We start from the raw sequence: 24305 nt of genomic DNA, 5'->3' as shown, positions 1-24305 counted from the left end.
ACGATTGACAAGAAAATGCTCTCCCACAATCTCAGAGTTTCTAATCCCCCCCCGTTTATGAACTCTTATATGACTTCTAAGGGTTGAACAACTATGAAAAACTGTTCTACCATCTGGGCCTATAAGGGCTTTTTCCATATGATTTTCCTGATGTCTCGCTTTTGAGCAAAACATTACCACGCTCTATGCATCTCTATGGATTCACTTGCGTATGGCCCTTTTGATGCTTTGCAAGGTGTTGTTTTTGGGAAAAACATTTCCCACATTCCACACACAGGTATGGCTTCTCCCCCGTGTGGATTCTCTGATGAGCCCGTAGTCGTGTTTCTGTGGGAAAACCTTTCCCACACTCCGCACATTTACAGGGCCTCTCTCCTGTGTGTCCCTTCTGATGTCTCCGAAGTTCAGCAGATTCCACAAATGTTTTCTCACATTCTGGGCATTGATAGGGTCTTTCTCCAGTGTGAAGTCTCTGATGTCGAATTAGGTGTGACTTGTAAGAAAAACATCTCCCACATTCTGGGCATTGATAGGGTCTTTCTCCAGTGTGAAGTCTCTGATGTTCAATTAGGTGTGACTTTCTGGCAAAACATTTCCCACATTCTGGGCAGTGATGGGGTCTTTCTCCGGTGTGAAGTCTCTGATGTTGAATTAGGTGTGACTTTGTGCCAAAACATTTCCCACATTCTGGGCAGTGATGGGGTCTTTCTCCGGTGTGAAGTCTCTGATGTTGAATTAGGTATGACTTTGGCAGTGAATTCTAAAGGATGATGAATGAGCAAATGATTTCCCACATTCTAAACATTTGAACTTTTTTTCCCCTCTGTGAACATTCTCATGACTTCGGAGGCTTTGTATTGTACGGAAAAATGTTCCACACTCGATGCACATAAAGGGCTTCACCCCTGTATGGATACTCTGATGTTGAAAAAGAGATTTTTTCAAAGAAAAACATTTATCACAATCATTACATTTGTATAGTTTTTCTCCCGTATGTGTCCTTTGGTGGCTCCGAAGTATAGCAGAGTCCACAAATCTTTTCTCACATTCTGGGCATTGATAGGGTCTGTCCCCAGTGTGAATTCTCTGATGTTGAATTAGGTGAGACTTTTGATGAAAATATATCCCACATTCTGGGCACTGATGGGGTCTTTCTCCTGTGTGAATTCTCTGATGTCGAATTAGGTATGATTTCCTGGAAAAAGATTTCCCACATTCTAGACACATTTTGCTTTCCTTCTTTGTGTGTGTTTTATTATGTTGGCAAAGAGATGAGCTCCGAGTGAAACATTTTCCACACTCAAAGCATTTATAAGGACTCTGTCCTGTGTGAATAATCTCATGTTTTCTAAATAATTGTTTATAACGGAAAGATTTCCCACACTCCAGACATTGATAAGGTTTCTCTCTGGTGTGGATTTGTTGATGTTTAAGCAGCTGTGAGTTTTGAGAAAAGAACAGCCCACATTGCACACACTTGCAGGGCTTCTCTTCAGCTGGGCTGTTCTGAGGCCTAGAAAGACGCCGTCTCCCAGGAAATCTTCCCCAGCGCTTCCAGGATTCCTGAGATCTCTTTCCCTGGTGGATTCGCTGATGGGCTCCAAGGTCCGATCCTTTAGCAAAATGCTCCCCGCACTCTCCGCATTTGTAAGGCTTCAGTCCAGGGTGGTTCCGGAGATGTTTGGCAAAGCTCCACATTCCAGGAAAGGAGTTTCCACAATGAAAACACAGGTGGGATCCATTCCCCGTATGCAGCTTCCGGTGGATCAAAAGGAGGGACCGGTGACCAAAGGATTTCCCGCACTTGGAGCATTTGTAGAGTCTCCCCAGATTCCTCTGAAGGGACCTTTGGCCAATGTGTTCCCCCCTCTGCATAGTTTCCAGCGGCTGCTCACTTCCACAGCTTTCAATCCAAGGAAACTGTAACAAGCAGAACTTTGGCCAAAAGGTTGGAAGATGGGCAGGAGGATGAGCTCCAGCACGAGTCCAAATGCTGAGAAGATGAAACTACTGGTCCCGGTGACGGAGCCAGATGGGATCCTGCAATTAAAGCTTCCTCCAAAGGTTTTCCTGGTGGCACCTGCAGGATGAAGATAAAAGAAATGAAGGAGAGAGGAAGGCTTATTTTCTTCAGCTCTCCAAATAGCCCAAACAATAGCTGCAAGACTCCCTATATGAACCCTGGAGGGGCCCTGAAGGAAATGAATAATAAGTTACTCTTTTATAAAAGTGTTTAATGTATTAAAAAGCTATGATGTTCTTACTTTTGGAAACTGATCACAAATTGTAATTAGTAGAGACAATATGTTATGACTTGCTAAAAGCTCCCTTGTAGACAGGAACCTACACCTTGGGCAAGACCACTATCAGTATGCAAGGAACATCCGCTCAAGGTGAAAATTAAAAGTAAAGATGATAAGATAATTGTTGTTAGGGAAGGGTCTAAGAGGCCGCGCTTGCAACTGCTTTTTATTTTTCTTCATTTTATCTCCAATAAACCTTTGATTTTGTGAACCAGACTTGTTTATGAATTGTGAGGATTAAAATATTTGGTCTTATATCTCACAGCCCCCAAAGCTTCCATTCCTTCCCCGTGGAATCAAAGCCATGCTGGGACCCTCCCTGTGGAGTTGACCTCTTCTTCCATTGTCTTCATATCATGAAAGGGAAGGCTGACAGAGTCCGTGTTGCCCCCTATTGGCTTGCCTGAACTGGGGATGATCCCTGCCTTTTCCCTCTCCTTGGTTGAGGGGTGGTGGTGCGTGAGGCAACATGATGTGAGACACCCCCCCATAGGATTTGTATGTGTCAGGTAGATCTATTTGTGTACAGTGTACAACCTATGTAGGTATTCCTGGACACTGTTCCTTGGGCCACCAAAGACTGTAATATGGGCTCCTCCAAGAATGGCTTCCTATTGGGTTTCCAGTGACGTCATCGCTCCTGCAGGGTGCCCTAACAGGGCGCTCCGTGTTAGAAGATCGTAAAAGTCAGTGAAACAGTATAAATCACTGTTCACTGACCTTAGCATACCCCTTGGGCAAAAGGGGGTATGCAGAGCTGTGGGGGAGTGGTAGATCTCTCCAGGGGATTTGCTCATGGAAGCCTATCACTTTTAGAAGAAAACAACAACCGAGAGCAAAGTCCCTTCTTATCTATTCTACTCTACTCCAAAGAAGCACCTCTGGAACCGAACAATCACTTTCATAGCCTCCCCCTGGAAGGGAATATGCAGCCGCCCACAAAAGAGCAGTCTTCAATAGTTTCTAAAAAAGAGGCAAAACCCAGCATTTCTGCAACAAGAAGAAAATATCTCAGAGTTCCCTGGGGAAAAATGGGAATTCAATTCTTAGGGGAACAGAAACTACAGTCTGCAGAGGAGATAGTCAATCTAGGAAGGTATGTTATCTCCCCGAAGCAAAAATCAAAGATGTAATAAAATAATCAAACCCATGGAGTACTACCCCTTTCTTCTCCTGGGAACCTCATACCCTCATAGGGATATGTGGTTCCCATTTTCAAGAAAGGGGAGAAAAAAAAGACACCTGAGAAACTATAAACCAATCAGCCCAACATCAATACCTGAGAAGAGACTGGAAAATATAATAAAAACACAGATCTGCAAACATCTAGAAATAACGTTATAACTAAAAGCTTAACAGATTGTAAGCCGCCCTGAGTCTTCGAAGAACTGCGGGATATAAATTCAAAATAAAAATAAAAAAAACAGATCATGCCAAACCAATCTTATTTCATTCTTTGCCAAGAATGGTTAGTCTCTAGACCAAGGGTGTCAAACTCAAGGCTCATGGGGTGCTTAGATCTGTCTTGCAAAGCCAGCCTGGTAATAGCAAAGAAGTGGACCTCGGTGCCCCCCCGGGCCGTTTTCATCCTGGACATTTTCCTGCAGCACTCTGCCAGCCAAATAGGGGTAAGGGGAGCTCCAGAGTCCTCCCCTGGTCTATTGCTGGCTGAAATGGAACCTCGGAGGGCCGGATCCAGCCCTTTGAGGCTACGTTCAGGCCTACGTGGGCCACCCCTGGCCTGTTACAGGCTGAAATGGGGCCTCCATGGGCCAAATCCGGCCCTCCAAGGCTCTGTTTGGTTCTCTCCACAGACTGTGTCTGCTTTCCTAGCATCCCGGATTCCACTTACTCCTCCCCTCCCCATTTCCCATGGTTTTGCTGTACTTACTTTTCAAAGAGCTCCAGAAGAGGCTGACCCATGAGACAGAGAAGCCAAAGTCTTTTATTCAGAAGCCAGTGAAGCTGTAAGAATGTGCGATGTAAGGAAACCAGTTTTCCCCATCTGAATAAAAGGCTTCTCTGTTAGGAGGGCTTGCAAGCTTAGTTTGGGACCAGTCTGGCCAGTGAAAAGCAGCTTCCTGCTGATTGGCTATGATGTACCTGAGTGGATTGGGAGAGGTCTTGGATGGCCTGCTCCAGCAATAGCCCCCCCCCATCTTCCCCACCCTGAGATACCTCATGTGTATTTAATTACCTATGCAATCGATTAACAAATACATTGGGGAAAGCAGGGAGTGATCACGTTCATTTAACGTGATTCAATCAAACAAATCATCGGATTACGTATATAATTGGCAGGTTCTATTACATTCGTAACTTGAGGATTACCTGTATAATGAGAGGGTGGGAGGGTCTCAGGGAAGTCCTGCCTTAGCACTTGGCCCTCCCAGGTGTCCCAAGTCCGGTGACCAAGCACATGCCCCCACCCTCCATCCACACAACCCTGATGCAGCCCTCAATGAAATACAGTTTGACATCCCTCCTCTAGAGAAAAGAAGGATTGGTGGTGACATGATAGCAGTATTTCAGTATTTGAGGGGCTGCCACAAGTGGAAAAAACTGGGTTTTAGAGATTCTACCCAGCTTTGCCAAACAAAAGCAATCCAAATATTTAGATGAAGCAGGAAGAAAGTGGATCGTTTCTCCGTTGGGAGAAAATGAACTCAATTCAAGCAAGTTCCTCAGTCAGCTTTGCTGGGAGTTGAAGTCCACAAGTTTTAAAGGGACCAAGGTTGGAGACCCCTGTTCTAAGGTTCCACAACGGGGTGGGGGAGAGGAATGTAGTTTATTTTCTTTTTTCTATTTTTCTATTTTCTATGAGTACATAGACTACATAGAATGTAGTCTATGTACTCATTACTCAACCAACCTACCTTCTACCACCTGTTACAAAAAACCCTCAATCAACTACCAATCAAAACTAGGTATGCATGCCCCTTACCTCTCCTACACTTAATTCTACAGGTCTCAAATGTAAACTATTAAATGCAAGAAGTATTGTAAACAAATTACCTGAATTTATCCTCTTATTAAACAATAGTACATTTGACATATTTGTTTGTGAAACATGGCTAAACTCATCCTTCACTGACTCCATTATTTCAAACAAAGAATACCAAGTTCTTCGATCAGATTGGGATCACCGCAGAGGTGGTGGAGTAGCTACTTTTTACAAAAAATCACTGAACTTAAAAAATATTCAAGTTGCACATAAACTCTCTCTACCTGAAACTATTGTATGTGACCTGTCCACCAATACCACACTAAGATTCATACTATGCTACAGAGCCCCTGACTACGACATCGCTCATGCAAATATGTTAACCTCACTACTAACATGGGCTACCTCTTGCCCATATCCTCTCATCTTTCTGGGAGACCTAAATCTACCTTCTATAAACTGGATAACAAATGAATGTACAACCGAACCAATCCATACTACTCTATACAACGCAGTTACAAACCTTGGCCTTGAACAACTAGTAACTAACAATACTAGACTCATGAACTTCGACCTTATTTTTTTGCAATAACGCAAACTCAATTTATGAACTACAAGTAAAAGAACCCTTTTCCAACAGTGACCACTGCATGATAGACTTTTATCTAAACATACGCCCTCGCATAAATCGTCTCAACAATAGTACTCCAAACTACAATTTTAAAAAAGCCAACTATGACCTTATAAATAATGATCTCTCATTTCTTGACTGGCAAAATCTATTCTCAACCTGTATCACTACAGTTGACCATTATAAAGTATTCGTACTTGAAATCAATAAAATCATCAAACTATATGTACCACAAATCATCACCAAAATCAAAAGGAAAAGCAAATTTCCCATATCAATAAAAAAGCTGCAATCCAAAAAAAAATCCCTCTGGAAAAAAAACAAAAAGGGTTATGTAGCAAACTTCAAAAACCGCTACAAAAATATTTGCAACCAAATAAAAACAGAATGTAACACTTACCACACCAAACAAGAAGACCTTCTACGCACCAATTCCAGTCATGCTTTTTATAATTTTGTAAACAATAAACTTAAAGAAACAAGATCCATTCCACCACTAAAAGAACCTAACGGCAAAGAATGTACTGACGAAACAGTTAAAGCAAACCTCTTTAACACATTCTTCGGCTCAGTCTTTGTAAACAGTGATTGCTCATATCCAACATTCCTCAATCGTACCAAAAATGTCGTACCTAACACATATAGACTTCACAGAAGATAATGTTGAAAAAGCCCTTCGCAACCTAAAACCATCATTATCTATCGGACCAGATGGACTATGTGCATACTTTTTAAAAAAACTTTCAATTAATATAGCTGAACCCCTAAGCATAATTTTTAATAAAGCCTTCAGAACTTGTTCCCTTCCAAAACTCTGGTCTCTAGCCACAGTCATCCCTATCTTCAAAAAAGGAGATCCAAGCCTTGATGAAAATTACAGACCTATCTCTCTATGTTGTGTCTCATGCAAAGTAATGGAATCCATCATTAACCAATCCATTACACTCCATCTTGAAACAAACAACCTTCTATCTAATAAACAATTTGGTTTCAGAAAAAAATTGTCTTGTAACCTACAACTACTCCACTGCAAAAATATATGGACTACCAACCTTGATCAAGGAAAAGCAATAGATGCAATCTACATAGACTTCTGCAAAGCTTTTGATTCAGTAGTACATAATAAACTACTCCTTAAACTAAAATCCTACGGTATTTCGGGACCTCTTCACAATTGGATAAATGCCTTTCTGTCAAACAGACAACATGTGGTCAAAATTGGCAACGCTATATCGAATCCTGTTCCTGTCAAAAGTGGCGTTCCCCAAGGTAGTGTTCTTGGACCAACACTCTTCATACTATACATAAGTGATCTCTGTGACTTAATCTCAAGTTATTGTGTTCTCTTTGCTGACGATGTCAAACTATTTAATACCACTAATAATACTTCTACCCTTCAAGAAGACCTCGACTTAATTTCTGATTGGTCTAAAACTTGGCAACTCCAAATCTCAACCAGCAAATGCTCAGTCTTACATATTGGAAAAAAGAACCCCAACATCAAGTACAAACTTGATGGACTTTACCTTACTGACGACCCCCACCCTGTCAAAGATCTTGGAATTCTCATATCAAATGACCTTAATGCCAAAGCCCACTGCAACTACATAGCAAAAAAGGCCCTAAGAGTTGTAAACCTAATTTTATGCAGCTTCTTTTCAAAAAACTCTACACTACTAACTAGAGCATACAAAACATTTGCCAGACCTATTCTTGAATACAGCTCATCCGTCTGGAACCCATACCACATCTCTAACATAAACACAATAGAACGAGTCCAGAAATATTTTACTAGAAGAGTTCTTCACTCCTCCAAAAACAACAAAATACCTTATACCGACAGACTTGAAATCCTGGGATTAAAAAACTTACAACTCCGTCGACTTCGACATGACCTGTGTTTAACACACAAAATCATCTATTGCAATATCCTTCCTATAAAAGACTACTTCAGCTTCAATCGCAATATTACAAGAGCAAAAAATAGATTCAAGCTAAATGTCAATCGCTTCAAACTTGATTGCAGAAAATATGACTTCTGTAACAGAGTTGTTAATGTTTGGAACTCATTACCTGACTCCATAGTCTCTACTCAAAATCCCAAAATCTTCAACCAAAAGCTACTATTGACCTCACCCCATTCCTGAGAGGACTATAAGGGGCGTGCATAAGAGCACAAATGTGCCTACCGTTCCTGTCCTATTGTTCCCTTCATTATATCCAATTAATATAATTGATGCATAATTTTAATTATATATATATATATATTCTTCAAGATATGCTGTTTTATCTATGACATTTGTTTGTGTATACTGTTGTGACAAAAAATAAAATTAAAAAAAAGAAGTCTTAAAGGGACCAAGGTTGGAGACCCTTGCCTCAGAGCATTCAGGAAACACCATCCCATAAGCTTTGTTTCATCATGGTTTGTCCTGTGTGGCCCTTCTGGTGTCTCCGAAGTTCCGCAGATTCCACAAATCATTTCTCACATTCTGGGCACTGATCGGGTTAACTGGTGGTGGGTAACACTTTCCAAGCCACAGGTGAGAAAGCTGACAGAACAACCGTTGGATGGAGCTTGGAGGTCTTCTAGCTCAGGGGTCTCCAACCTTGGCAACTTGAAGACTTGTGGGCTTCAACTCCTGGAATTCCTCAGCCAGCTTTGCTGGGAGTTGAAGTCCACATGTCTTAGTTGCCAGTGTTAGAGACCCCTGTTCTAGCTAAACTCCCTGCCCAAGCAAGAGATCCTATACCGTTCCAGACAAGTGACTGTCTAGTTTCTTCTTAAAGGCCACCACTGATGGAACCCACACAACTGTTGGAGGCAAACAGTTCCACTGATAGTTCTAAATGTTAGGGGATTTCTACTTAGAAATCAAGGATCCGTCTCCTTGATTAGTTTCCAGCCATTGATGCTGTTCAGCCTTCAAGTGCTTTGGAAAATAGATTGTCCCCCTTAACTTTGTGACAGCTTCTCAAATAGTGGAAGATTGCCATCCGGTCACTCCTCACCCGTCTCTTCCTTCGAATGGACATAACCAGTTCCTGAAACCATGTTTTAGCATCCAGTCCCTTAATCTGCTGCGTTGCTTTTCTCTGCACCCTTATTAATCGCCAGACCTTTTTTGTATCATACAAAATATACAAAACCTCAAAGATGATGTTTGACCCACTCTGGAATTTTTATACAAGTTCATCAATAAACTATTCGAAGACGGTTGGGTGGTTGAAAGAAACCCCAAGGGTGGGACCCACATTTAATGTCACTTTTGTCTTAATTTGGAAAGAAAAATGATATTAGGAGGCCAGGTGGATATCAGCTCTTCAAGGGAAGCTAAATCAAGAAACAAAACCCAGAAGCGTTCTGGAATTCTAATTTTATTGATACAGGCTTGAGTAACAGTCTTAAAATCAGAATGCTGGTAGCCATGATATTGGCTGTAACGTTTTAGAGAAGAGAAAGTTGGACAAGTGGAGTAGGATAGGAAGAGGGTAGAAGTTTTTGAACTTTAGTATTGGAGAACAATACTGAGATTATGATGAATAGCCAAGTAATTACAGATCCATTATTTGCCCAGACAGTTCTTTACATTCAAATTCTGTTATTCAATTCCAAATCTTATTTTACCTACTCTAAATCTTTCTCTTAATTAACTCTATGAAACAGTCGATCCTTTTGCAATCGGTTGATTTCTCAACTTTCCCTTTAAAGAGTAAAGGGGAAGTTGAGTCACTCTGACCAGATATAACCAGTTCCTACAACCATTCCTTTCATGTAATAGCCTCCAGTCCCCTGCTTATATTTGTTGCTCTTCCCTGCACATTTATTGGGCTCAACATCTTTCTTGTATCGTGATACAAAATGTACAAAACCCCAGAGATGAACTTTAGCCCAATCTGGAATTTTTTTCATGAATAAACAGGTTCATGAATAATGTTCATTAATAAACAGGTTGAAAATGTTTGGAAGGTTAAAGAAACCCCTAAAATTAGGGCCTAATTTTAATCTGACCTTGACCTGCCTCTTTTGGAAAGAAGAATGATATCAGGGGGTGAAGACAGATTTCAGCTGTGATCTATGAAAATTATGAAAGTCAATCCTTCCTTTTCTATGCCTTCCAGAAGGCACTTCAAATATGGCTTTTAAAAATCTACATTACCTTTATTGCATCATAAAAAACATGCCATCCAAGCCTCAAGTCAGCTCTTCTCTTCTGAATGGGAGACCACCAGAGACCACCGTCCAGTCCATTCCTAAACCACTTCGGTCTTCCTGGCCTCATGCCACCCCATCCAAGCGGCCCTTCAGCCTACCACAGCAGCCCACAGGCCAAATCAATTGCTTCGGCCCAGGGGGGCATAGTTTGAGACCACAGGGGGGCAGTGACGTGTGGGCAGAGGCCTGGGGAAGAGCTGGAGTGGAGGAATGTTGTATTCCCTGACCAGGCTGAGGTGAGCTGGCGGAGGCTCTGGGGAAAAGCCGGAACCAGAGAATGGCACTGTTTAGTATCAACATGAATTCACTGATGAGGTCATCCACCAGTTTGGGGTGTGGGATCAGTATGATGATGATCCCCAGCTTTATATCTCCGCCATCTCTTGAGTATCACGGGTAAAATGGTCAGTGTACTGATCCAATGGAGCTGTTTGGTACTGAATGGGACAGAACAGGCTGAGGTTCAAGACTAAATGGCTGTGGCTGTTTAGATCCTCTAGGTCAGGGTTGCTGACATCCTTGGTTTTGCATAGGACTGTGTTTTCATAATCAAAACTGGTGCCCAAGTCCTTCTGGACTCACAGGCACTGCTTAACAGGTACTGCTTAAGCAGGTGGCAGTTATGGCCAGGAGAGCCTTTGCCCAGGTTCATCTTGTGTGCCACTTGTGCTCTTTCCTCAATCATGAGGCCATTTAGACAGTCATTCACGCCATGATCATCTCACAATGAATTGGGTTAAAGTGTAGGAAATGCTTATCAGGCTTGCAGATATTGGGTAGGATAGCAAATACCCCAAATATTCAAACCATCTTAGTAGATTAGAGCAGGGGCATGTTTTTCAGGAGGGGCAGTGGGTAAACATTTTCCACACATATGGCATTTAGATTCTTATAGTCAACCACCAGATGAAAAGACCCATTCTTCTTTTTCCTGGAATAGCACTGGGTGGGCTACTCATGGCCTAGCCTGTTGGATGAAGCAGCGTTTTAGATTTTTATCAATAAAGTCTCGTAGCTCTCTCAGCTCCCGGGGGGTCATGGGCTACAGTAGATCTTTGGTTTAGGGAGCTTTACCCCTGGAAGGATTTCTATGCTACAGTCTGTAGGTCGATTGGGGGGGGGGCATCCAACGCCTTCTCACTAAACACCTCCCGGAGGTCCCGGTACTCTTTTGGGATCTTTTCCTCTCCCACCAGATGTTCCATTGCAGCCACCGCCAACTCACTTGCCACTTTGGCCATGCAATAGGGGCTCCCCCCTCCCTTTCCTTGCTGGTTAGAGCAGATGCGCAACACGTCTGTCCTCCAATTTATGCACGGATTCCATTTTTGGAGCCAGGGCAGTCCAAGCAGGAGGGGTCATTCCACTGGGATGGTCATGGGTCCCCCACTCTGATTTACAGAAGGTCCTTGTCGGAATCAGTTTCAGTTTTGCTGTCATCGGCGGGGGTCGGAGTTCCCAACTCATCCTGTCTTGGGAGCGAACTCATCGACTTCTACCCCTTTTAGGGTGGTCTCGCAGGGTTTAGCGGGCAATTTGCCGTCTCTCTTCCCTCCACCAGAGGTTGCCTTGGTTCCAAGCTTAGCAAAACATTCAGCTCCCCTCCCTCAAACGCTCTAGCTGCTCCTTTCCTCTCCTCCTCTGCGTCTTGGAAAGCGCCTCTTTCCAAGCCGGATGGAGTCCAGAGTGGCCGGGATCCTTTCCCTCCCTCCGCCCCCCCCCCACTTGGGAAGAGGCGACTGGGGATCCTCGCTCCCTGCTTCCCCCAAAGTTGGGGAGGACTTGGAGGCAGGACAGCCTACAATTTCCCCTTTTTTGTGCGCTTCGGGGCATCAGGAAACACTCATGCCAGAAGCTTTCCTTTCATGGTGGTTTGCTGACTGTGGGGTAACCGGTCGGTTTGTTTAACTTTCAAAGCCACGAATGAGCAAATCTTCAGAATAAGAGTTGGGAGCTTGGAGGTCTTCTAGCCCAACCAAGAGATCCTATCATTCCAGAGAAGTGACTGTCTAGTGCAGGGGTCTCCAACCTTGGCAACTTTAAGACTTGTGGACTTCAACTCCCAGAATACCCCAGCCAGCTTTGCTTTGCTGGCTGAGGAACTCTGGGAGTTGAAATCCACAAGTCTTAAAAGAGCCAAGTTTGCAGACCCCTGGACTAGACAATCAGTTCCTGCAACCTTTCCTTTTTCGTTGTAGCTGCCAGTCCCCTCCCTAATCATCTTTGTTGCTCTTCCCTGCACCCTTATTAGGCTCAACATCTTTTTTATATTGTGATACAAAATGTACAAAACCCCCAAGATGAAGGTTGACCCAATCTGGAATTTTTAAAGAAGTTCATGAATAAACTGTTTGTACATGCTTGGACGGTTGCAAAGAAACTCCAGGGGTAGGACCTAAATTTTAATCTGACTTTCCTTGCCTGTTTTGGAAAGAATAATAATATAGAATAGAATAGAATAGAATAGAATAGAATAGGGTAGGGTAGGGTAGGGTAGGGTAGGGTAGGGTAGGGTAGAATAGAATAGAATAGAATAGAATAGAATAGAATAGAATTTTTTATTGGCCAAGTGTGATTGGACACACAAGGCATTTGTCTTGGTTTATATGCTCTCAGTGTACATAAAAGAAAAGATGCCTTCATCGAGATACAACACTTACAACACTTAATGATAGTCATAGGCTACAATTAAGCAATCAGGAAACAATCAATTACAGGATAAATTTTAAGGATATAAGCAAAAAAGATACAGTTATAAGTGGAAAGAGATGGGTGATGGGAATGATGAGATTAATAGTAGTGCAGATTTAGTAAACAGTTTGACATTGTTGAGGGAATTATTTATTTAGCAGAGTGATGGCGTTCGGGGAAAAACTTTTCTTGTGTCTCGTTGTTCTGCTGTGCAGTGCTCTATAGCGTCGTTTTGAGGGTAGGAGTTGAAACAGTTTATGTCCAGGATGCCAGGGGTCTGTAAATATTTTCACAGCCCTCTTTTTGACTCATGCAGTATACAGGTCCTCAGTGGAAGGCAGGTTGGTAGCAAGAGAAAAGAAGTACTAGGGGGGACATGATAGCAGTAATCCAGTATTTAAGAGGCTGCCACAAAGAGGAGGAGCGTCAATTTATTTTCCAAAGCACCAGGAGGCAGGAGAAGAAACAATGGATGGAAACTGATCAAGGAGAGAAGCAACATAAGAGAAATTTCCTGATACTCAATATGATTATAGTGGAGCAGCTTTTCTTCAGAAGTTGTGGGTGCTTCAGTCCTGTAAGTTTTTAAGAAGAGAGCCACTTATCTGAAATGGCACCGGGTCTTCTGCTTGAGGAGGGGGGCTAGACTAGAAGACCTCCAAAGCCCCTCCCAGCTCTATTCTGATTCTGATTTCTCTCTCAGGGTTCATCTACCATTTGCTAGTTTCCTTTCTAAAACAGCCACCAAGAAAGAGCTGCCACATCACAGGCACTTCAGAGCAAAACAAAGGAAATAATGTTTTTTAGATAGTCTACCCAGCTTTGTATAAACAAAAACAAAATAATTAAAGAATTACAATAAAATCCAGGATATTCATTCTTCTCTATTTAGATAAAGCAGAAAGGGGATATTTTCTAGATTGGGGAACCTTTTCCCCCTCCCCAATTGAAGTACTTAATTACCCATAATCCCCCCTTAAAAGAAAAGCCCCCTTTACCCTCCGTGGGGGGAGGCTTCTCCCCTTTGCCAAGAGGATCCCCGTCCAGCTCCGCATCCGCCTGGGACCCTCTTGGCACCGAGCAGGGACTTAGGGCTGCCTTCCTCCTGACCAGGAGAAACCATCCGGGCAGCCCGAAGAAGAGCGGAAGCCCCACCTGCCCGGAGTGGATTGTATTGAGAAATACAAGGTTATTGACATCGGAGGGATATTATCTGCAATTAGGTTGGCATGCTTTTTTATGGTATAGGAAAAATAAGATACATGGTTCGTTCCAAAGACACTATATAAAAAATGCTTTATTAGTATGGAAAAAAAATAGAGAGCAACACTATTTGAAGATACCAGTCTGGGGAGGCGTGGCCAATGTCGCGACAAACGGACACGAACCCCGGGAGCTCCAGGGTGAGTTCCAACAATCCCCTTGAAATGGGGGCTCCGTCTTGGACCATAGCCGACTTGTAGGGTTGCGAAGAATGAGGGAGCCGCCAGAGCGGATGGGGAAGCTGCAAATTCCCTGCAGCTCCGGCACTTTTCCCTTGACCCAGCGAGGAGGATCACAGCCATCAACAGCTGCTTGAAGTCGGGCGGCCACAAGAACGGGCAGGAGGAGTAAGCATAATTATTGAATAATCTATTGAAGCTGCGTGAGTTATCATCAGCTCACAGAGAGGCATTGAAGGCAAGTTTGCCAATAAGCATTTTAAGAAAAACTGTGAACAGCGGCTAATTGAAGCAAGAAATGGAAATGGAAGGAAATCATTAAAGATACCCAAAACCTGAAAAAAGAGGGTTTGGAACCTATTTTAAGAATTCTAATTGAATAGGAGAAAATATACACTTTAATTACAATTGACTTTGGAGAATTTTAAAAGTTTTTGTTGACTATTTTAATAATTACAATCAAGAAGCGGGGGAAGAAAAAGAAGGGGGGAAAATGGAATTGGTTAGGATTTTAAAAATTGGATTTTAACTGACTTTATTTCAACCCCTCCACTCTTTACAATTTTGGTTATAAAGGATTATAATGTAACTATTTGTGGGACTGAAAGGAGGCAATAAATTGAAACAAATTGAAACAAAGGAAACATGGCTCCAAAATGGATACTTTGCTAATTGTGGATTGTAACTGCAGTATAAAGACTGACACCTAAAGGCAGAAGAAGAAAAGCAGTTGAGAAATGTTCTTGTGATTTCAGAACATCTTCAAAGGAAGAGTTTTGCATCCAGATGGTTGACCTTTAAGACTGATAATATTAAAGAATAACATAGAAAATAATATTAAATAACCACTAAAGACTGACACCTAAAGGCAGAAGAAGAAATACAAAAGAGGAATGTTCTTGTGATTTCAGGACATTCCAAAGAAATATTTTTGCATCTAGATGGTTGACCTTTAAGAGTTGCATATTAAAGAATAAATAAGACAAGGAATTCAATAAATTAAGAAAATATAGTTTCTGAGCACATCTAGTGAAATTGAAAGCTTTTTGAATATGAACATTGAGTGAGAAATGGGATATTGTTTGTTTCTGAGAATGTTTGAAATTAAAACCTGTATTAATGTTGAGGAGGATGGGGGCAAACAAAGAATTTAATAAGTTAAGAAAATAAAGTATTTTGAGCACATTTAGTGAAACTGAAAAAATCTGAAGATAAAGCTTTTAAGTAGAAGATTTGAATATGATTAATGCGTGAGAAATGAGATACTGTTTGTTCCTTTCTTTTTTCTTTTTACTTTATCATTTTAATGTTTTTCACTTGGAATGGGATTTTGAAATAATACAAGTGATAGGGGATTTTTTAATTAAGGTAAGGCTTAAGATAGGAGAAATTTTTATTTATTTATTTATTTTTGTTTTATCATAGGAGAGATTTTTACTTTGTTTTTATTTGTTCCTTTTTATGTTGCTTTTTATTTGGAGATAAAACCTCCAATATAACTAGCTGAACATGAGCAATAGGTGTGAAATGTGTTCTTTTTTAATTTGCTTTTGTGACCTATTTGATGCTTTTTTATTTGGAAAGGGATTTTGACATAAATAAGTGATGGAAGACCTTTCAATTAGGGTGAGAGTTAAGGCAGGAGAGATTTTTACTTGGCTTTTAAATTTGTTTTTATATGAGAAGTGGGATAATTGTTTTTTACTATTTTAATTGTTTCTCTCTTTTTTTTACTTGGAATGGGATTTTGAAACAAATAAGTGATGGGTGACCTTTTAACTAAGGTGAGATTTAAGATAGGAGAGAATTTGACCTAGCTTTTATTTTATTTTTTGGTTATTATTATTTTATTATTATTATTATTATTTATTTGATTTTTATACCGCCCTTCTCCCGAAGGACTCAGGCAAAATGAAACAAACAATACAAAGTACAATTTAAAATGCAATTTAAAAAACTTATTTAAATTAGCCTGAAAATTAAAAATTTGCCATACACTAAAAAACCCCATTTAAAATTAATAAAATTTAACATTAAAATTCAATTCAAGCCAGCCCCGCGCGGATGAAAAGGTGTGTCTTCAGTTCGCGATGGAATGTCCAAAGGTCAGGTATTTGGCGTAAACCCAGGGGAAGCTCGTTCCAGAGTGTGGGAGCCCCCACAGAGAAGGCCCTTCCCCTGCGGGCCGCCAGCCGACATTGTTTGGCGGACGGCACCCTGAGAAGTCCCTCTCTGTGAGAGCGTACTGGTCAGTGGGAGGCATGTGGTAACAGCAGGCGGTCCCGTAAGTACCCAGGCCCTAAGCCATGGAGCACTTTAAAGCTACGCGTAGCTCCCTCTATCACCCGCGCAGCTGCATTCTGGACTAACTGAAGCCTCCGAGTGCACTTCAAGGGGAGCCCCATGTAGAGAGCATTACATGGGGAGAGCCCCATGTAGAGAGCATTACATTACATGACCTATAATGAGAGCATTATAGGTCTTTGATAAATATTACAGATAATTGAGCTGTATTTTGTTTCTTGAAAGGGAGGGCCAAGAAAAGGGACAAAAAATATGGGAATTAGATTTGATCAAATATTTTTCAGGATAAAGGGATGGAATAAATGTTTTAAAAGAAATGGGTTATTATAAAATTTGAAGAGGGGAAAATATTGGATAAATGATTTTTATTTATTTATTTTATTTATAATTTAATTTCTATACCGCCTTCTCCCGAAGGACTCAGTGTGGTTTACAGCCATATTAAGAATACAGAAAATGCAAAATATAAATAATAGATTTAAAATTTAAAACAAAATATTTAATAGGCCAATTAACTAAAACGGCCCAAGACCGATAAAACCCTTTAAAATTTAAAAATTATAATAAATTAATTAAAATACACTTAGGCTAGTCCCGCACGATTGAATAAGAAAGTCTTCAATTCCCGCTTGAAGTTTCGGAGGTCGGGGAGTTGTCGTAACCCCGGAGGTAACTCGTTCCAAAGGGCCGGTGTTGCCACAGAGAAGGCTCTCCCTCTGGGGGCCACCAACCGACATTGTTTGGATGATGGCACCCGGAGCAGGCCCACTCTGTGGGAGCGCACAGGTCATTGGGAGGCTGTCAGTGGCAGAAGGCGGTCTCGTAGATAACCCAGTCCTAAGCCATGGAGCGCTTTGAAGGTGGTCACTAGCACCTTGAATTGCACCCGGAAGGCTACCGGCAGCCAGTGCAGGTCATGCAGGATAGGTGTTATATGGGAGGAACGTGGTGCTCCCTCTATTACCCGCGCAGCTGCATTCTGGACTAGCTGGAGCCTCCTGGTGCTCTTCAAGGGGAACCCCAGGTAGAGAGCATTGGAATAGTCCAGGCCCAAACTTCACCCCCAAAAGTCAGTGAAGGTGTAAGCTGACTGTACCGGGATGCCAGAACCCCACTGTCTTGGTGGGGTTGAGCTGGAGCCTGTTCCTCCCCATCCAGACCCACATGGCCTCAAGAAACCGGTCCATCACCTCGATAGCTTCATTGGGGTGGTTCAGGGTGGAAATGTACAGCTGAGTATCATCAGCGTACAGATGATAATCCACCCCAAAACCACGGATAACCTCACCCAGCGGCTTCATGTAGATGTTGAACAGGAGAGGCGAGAGAACCGACCCCTGTGGCACCCCACAAGTGAGGCGCCTAGAAGTCGATCTCTGCCTCCCTGCCAACACCGTCTGCGAACGGTCAGAGAGATAGGAGGAGAACCACCAATAAACGGTGCCTCCCACCCCCAATCCCTCCAACCGCCGCAGCAGGATACCATGGTCGATGGTATCAAAAGCCACCGAGAGATCTAAAAGGACAAGGACAGAGGAACATGCCCTGTCTCTGTCCCTCCAGAGGTCATCCACCAACGCGACCAAAGCCGTCTCAGTGCTGTATCCAGGTCTGAAGCCGGACTGGAACGGATCTGGAAAGACAGATTCCTCCAGGTATGGGGGCAGCTGATATGCCACCACACTCTCAACAACCTTCGCCAAAAAGCGAAGGTTGGAGACTGGACGATAGTTCGCCAATACAGCTGGGTCCAGGGAAGGCTTCTTGAGGAGGGGCCTCACCACCGCTTCTTTCAAGGCAGTGGGGAAAATGCCCCCCAACAAGGAAGCGTTGGTAACTCCCAGGAGCCAGCCTCGTGTCACCTCCCTTGTGGCCAGTACCAACCAGGAGGGACACGGGTCCAATAAACATGTGGTGGGATTCAGCCTAGCCAACAACCTGTCCATGTCATTGGGGTCACAGGATCAAACTCAGCCCAGGTAATATCCACAAGACTACTCCCCGTCATCTCGCCCGAATCTATCCAATCAGCGTCCAGTCCATCCCGGATCCGACCGATTTTATCGGACAGATACTATACAAAATCCTCAACACGTCCCTGCAAGGGGTCCTCCCGGGCCTCCTGCAAAAGCAGGGAGTGGGTCACCCTAAACAGGGTAGCTGGGCGATTATCTGCCAATGCAATGAGAGTGGAGAAATAGTTATGTTTCGCCGCCCTTATCGCCACTAGATAGGTCTGAATATGTGACCTAACTAGTGTTCAGTTGGATTCGGTGTGGCTGGACCTCCAGACACTCTCTAGGTGTCTTTTCCAGTGCTTCATCTCTCTCAGCCACTCGTTATACCAAGGGGCTGGTCGAGTTCGGCGCCGGGTCAGAGGCCGCAAAGGCACGACGCGGTCAAAAGCCCCGGCGGCCGCCCCCTCCCAGGCGGCCACCAGTTCTTCGACCGGGTCGTGGGCTAATTCCCCAGGAAACGGCCCAAGTTCCATCAGAAACCTCTCAGGGTCCATCGGCGTCTGAGACGGAACCATCGAACCAGGTCATGATACAATGGGGGGATGAAATTTGAAATATGTTTAAGTATGTACCCGACTGATATCTTGTTCAACAAAGATTTGCATGTGGTTTGTTTTTTTTAAAAAAAACTTTTATAAAAAGAAGATACCAGTCTGGCTTTCGATGATGGAAGCACTTATACATCCAAATATCATTAATATGGGAAATATCGTTAGATACAAAGATATTTTATCAGATAAGGGGGAACTTAAAATGAAATGTGAATTGGAAAAGCAGGGGATTGATATGGATTGGTACACAGTTGCAAATGCAATCTAGATATGAAAAGGATTCTAAACTTTATGGTTTTTATATGGGACTGACAGAATTGGATAAGATATTGACAGAAATAAAAGAGAGAATGATAAAAACAATTGTAGAGTTATTTATTGAGCATTAAATTAGAAGAACAAGTCAAAGAAACAATGATAGCATGGGTGAAAAACTTTGGTCACACGATACAGCTAGATAAATGGCAGTAACTATGGGATAGGAATTACAAATTAACATTGTAACTGCATACAAGGAAAATCTATATAAGATGTTTTACAGATGGGACTTCCGGTTGGCCCCACATTTCTCGCTGGGTGCCTAACTTAAGGCACTCCGCACTGGATATCGTAAAAGCCGGTGAAAACAGCGAAAAACAGCTGTTCCCGGCTTCGATTTCTCTCTCTGGTCGAAAGAAAGAGAATAGAGCTGCAGGGGGGAGTGGTAGATTCCCCTAGGGGCTTTGTTTTTCTTATGCAGAGTCCCGAAGGGTTTGAATCCCATTGAAATCCTACTATCTCCGGTCTTCAGTGCGCTCCTGCAAAAGCAGGAAAAGAGGAAGGTGTCCACCTCTGCTCAATTGATTTCTTTTTGTGGATCTCTACATGCAGACGGAAGAAGTACGAGTGAACAATTATTGGATTGCAAGTATTTTTGATTTCCTGACTTCCACCTTTTAAAAAGAGAAACTTTTTTTCCCCCCTTGCTTTAACTGACTGTTTAAAATGGTGTTTGAGAGGAAGTGAAAGTAAAGCGAAGTAAAGTGGAAAGAAGCAAGCTGCGTAACTAAGAAGCTAGGAAACACTATTTGTGGATTGTAACGAATTGAGCTCTCTTATACTTAAAGGAAAAATTGCGTTTACTTGCTGAGAAAGTGAAAGTGAATGGAGACTTTATCTTATTGTGCTGGACTGTGGACTGTTTGTTTTATATTAGTTTGTTTAAGTATTTCATAAGGGGATTCTCAGCAAGAACTTTGCTATGAAGGGTCTTTCAGAAGAATGGATTCGTCACTTTATACAGGATTATACAGAAAGAATGTATTTAATTATTCAAAAATACGAATTGATAAAAAATGGGGATGTTTTGGATGAGAGCTTGGAGGAAATTAACCAGTGTAATCAGTACTTGGATGGAATGGAGGTGCAAACAAAAATGGATAAAAATGAAGATATGATCGTGAATAAACAAGATGATCTAAAAAGGCTCTTTTTAAAAAGTTTAGATGAAATGCCTGAATCTGTGTTATAAGAGGCTGTCTCCCGAATTGGAAAAATTCACAGGGTTATGCTTTCCAAGAGTTCTCTTTCCGAACTGATGGAATATATGGCAGTAACTTGTGGATTGTTGGACATAAGGAACTATTAGGAAATATTGTGATTGACTTTCTAAAAGGAGTACTGAAGGAAAGACAGAGACTAATGCATCAAATAAAATGGCAAGAGATAAAAGTATTATCTTTGAAAGAAGCTTTTTTTGAAATATTAACAGATAAAAATATTAGCGTCCCTGAAAGTCTTTATGTGAGAAAGATCTGGAAGAAATGGGTTGATTATATGTTTCACATCTATCATAAAAGACTAAATATTTGGATTTATATTGGATTTTGAATATAAAGTTGAATAGATATGTAATTTCTTGTATTCAAATTATATAATGTGTTGTACTGAATTGCAAATAGAATATTCTCGAAAGATCTTATGTAAGAAAGATTTGGGGGGGAAATTATATGGTTATAGAAGTTATAAGGGAGATATTCTCTGAATTGGATTGGATTTTTACACATTAGCTGGTTTTAAATACTTTAGGATTAATTTGTTCTACTGATTTATATATTTTATTATTGTTAATTGTTAATTTATTTATTTTTTTTGAAGGATTTTGGTTATGTAAGGAGGAAGTCAGAGCTAGAGAGGGAAAATTGGTATAATAGTTTTTGGGGGGAAATTTTTTTAGCATATGTTTGTTCTATTTTTAACTATCCCTTGTGTTTGTTCTGGGAAGTCAGGGGGAAGGGGGTTTGTGAAGGGAGGGGAAGGGGGGCTGGAGGAAAGTGGGGGGAAATTTTTGTAAAACTTTTTGAATAAAAAAAAAAAGATGTTTTACAGATGGCACTTAGCACCAGAAAGACTGGCCAAAATGTTTAAAGATAAATCAACTAAACGTTGGAAATGCCAAGAAACCTGGGTCATATTATCATATGTGGTGGACATGTGAGGAAGCAAATAGATACTGGGCAAAAAATTGTATTTGGCTGGAGAAGATGATGCAACAACGTATTGATTTAAAACTGGAATTGTTCCTGTTGGGGATTTTACTGGGAATTTATAATAAAGAAACTGTATATTTGATTATTCATTGATTATTCATAACTACAGCTAGAATTGTATTTGCACAAATTGGAAAAGCGAAGAGATCCCTATAGATGAAAAACTGATTTAAGAAAATATTAGAATGTGCAGAAATGAACAGATTAACACTTGCAATTCAAGAAAAGGAAGAATCAGAATATTACCATATATGGTAGTTATTTTATCAATGGTTAGAGAATGAATATCAAAGCCATTTATTGTAAAAATAGATAAGTAAAGAAGACAAGTGTTAGCTTTTTGTTATTTTATCACTATTATTATTTAGTATTAATATAAGAATGAATGTAAGAAATGAATATAGTGGTAAGTTTATTTGTTAAGACGCGAAAAATTTTATACGCAGAGGGCACACTGTCTAACGTAAGATGGAATGTTTGTATTAAAAGTTTTTGTTTTTTTTAAAATTGCTATGGGGCACTGCCTATGTTTGTATTCTCAAAGCAGAACCATAAAAAAGCCTTCCCAATTTAAAATCCTCTTATTTTTCAGCAATAACCAGTCTTTCATCCAAAGCAAACAGGCTGCAATGTAAAAAATTTAATCAGGGAATCCTAATCATCCTCTTTGTTATTAGGGAAAGTCTAGAATCGAAGGAGACCACTGTACCTCAGATAGCCGATTGTGAATCCCTCTTTGTGAAGTGGGGTCATAGGGCCCAGATGGGCTTGTTGATTGTATACATGGCTCCTTGTTGCGTGACAACAGCCCTGCCCAAGCTGCTGGAGGTGCTTGCCGGGGTGGTGGTGGTGGAGACCCCCAGACTTATGGTCTTGGGGGACTTCGACTTGCCATCGACCAGCTTGTCATCAACGACGGCTCGGGTGTTCATGGCCTCCATGGCGGCCTTGGACTGGCTCAAGTAGTTGATGGCCCTACTCACATCGAGGGAAGCACACTGGATCTGATATTTATCTCTGGACAGTGGTTGAATGATCTGGACTTAGGAGATCTAGTCATTGAGCCTTTGTCATGGTCAGATCATTCTCTCCTTCGCCTGGACTTTCGGACCGACACTCAACACCGCAGGAAGACAGGACCAATACATTGGTTCCGTCCCAGGCACCTGATGGACCCGGAGAGGTTTCTGATGGAGCTTGGGCCGTTCCCCGAGGAGCTGGCCCATGGCACGGCTGAAGAACTAGTTGCGGCCTGGGAACTGGCCACGGCTGGGGCTCTAGACCGTGTCGTGCCTTTGCGGCCTCTGACCCAGCGTAGGTCTCAACCGGCTCCTTGGTTCTCCGAGGAGCTGAGGGAGATGAAACGCCGGAGAAGTGCCTGGAGATCCAGCCGTTCAGAGACTGACCGAACACTAGTTAGGTCATATAATAGGACCTACCTAGTGGCATTGAGGGAAGGGAAGCGTCTATACGTTTCCTCCCTCATTGCATCGGCAGATAACCACCCGACCGCCCTATTTCGGGTGACCCGCTCTCTCCTTCAACAGGAGGAGCGGGAGGACCCCTTACAGGGACGGGCTGAGGAGTTTAGTGGTTATCTATACGATAAAATCGTTCAGCTCCGGGACGGGTTGGATCAAGATTGGGTAGATCCAGGGGAGAGGTCGGAGACTCATCTTGTTGAGACTGTTTGGGATGAATTTGACCCTGTGACTCCTGAGGACATGGACAGGTTGTTGGGGAGGTTGAATGCCACCACGTGTTTACTGGACCCGTGCCCCTCCTGGTTGGAGCTGGCTATGCAGGAGGTGACACGAGGCTGGCTCCAGGGGATTATAAATGCTTCTTTGTTGGAAGGGGTTTTCCCTGCTGCCTTGAAAGAGGCGGTGGTGAGACCCCTCCTCAAGAACCTTCCCTGGACCCAGCTGTTTTAGGAAACTATCGTCCGGTCTCCAACCTTTGTTTTGAGGCAAAGGTTGTAGACAGCGTGGTGGCACGTCAACTACCCCAATACCTGGAGGAAACTGTCTATCTAGACCCGTTCCAGTCCGGCTTTCGGCCCGGATACAGTACGGAGACGGCTTTGGTCGCGTTGGTTGATGATCTCTGGAGGGCCAGGGACAGGGGTTATTCCTCAGCCCTGGTCCTATTAGACCTCTCAGCGGCTTTTGATACCATCGACCATGGTATCCTGCTGCACCGGCTGGGGAGTTTGGGAGTGGGAGGCACTGTTTATCGGTGGTTCTCCTATCTCTCTGACCGGTCGCAGACGGTGTTGGCAGGGGGGCAGAGATCGACCGCGAGGCGCCTCATGTGTGGGGTGCCGCAGGGGTCAATTCTCTCGCCTCTCCTGTTCAACATCTACATGAAGCCGCTGGGTGAGATCATCACTGGTTTTGGGGTGAGGTACCAACTGTACGCTGATGACACGCAGCTGTATTTTCCACCCCAGCAAAGCAGTTGAAGTACTGTCCCGGTGTCTGGATGGGGAGAAACAGGCTCAAGCTCAATCCCTCCAAGACGGAGTGGCTGTGGATGCTGGCATCCCGGTTCAGTCAGTTGCAGCCACGGCTGACTGCTCGGGGTGAGTCATTGGCCCCGATGGAAAGGGTGCGCAACTTGGGCGTTCTCCTGGATGGGCGGTTGTCTTTTGAAGACAATTTGACAACCGTCTTCA

The 24305-nt window shown here is 42.6% G+C and overlaps 1 protein-coding gene across 1 annotated transcript; it reads right to left on the bottom strand.

The window, feature by feature from the left end:
- Positions 1-735: 735 nt before the first annotated feature.
- Positions 736-17926, bottom strand: LOC131189499 (zinc finger protein 239-like). Its single transcript, XM_058165599.1, has 2 exons — positions 10039-17926; positions 736-2080 (listed from the first exon to the last, which is right to left on the bottom strand). The coding sequence occupies exon 2, from the start codon at positions 1873-1875 to the stop codon at positions 736-738; it is 1140 nt and encodes a 379-aa protein (XP_058021582.1). The 5' UTR covers positions 1876-2080; positions 10039-17926.
- Between the last annotated feature and the right edge of the window lie 6379 nt (positions 17927-24305).

The sequence above is a fragment of the Ahaetulla prasina genome, chromosome 2 (assembly GCF_028640845.1).
Source record: "Ahaetulla prasina isolate Xishuangbanna chromosome 2, ASM2864084v1, whole genome shotgun sequence".
Taxonomy (NCBI): domain Eukaryota; kingdom Metazoa; phylum Chordata; class Lepidosauria; order Squamata; family Colubridae; genus Ahaetulla; species Ahaetulla prasina.
The sequence above is the reverse complement of the archived record's forward strand: the minus strand, read 5'-3'. Positions and strand labels throughout refer to the sequence as shown.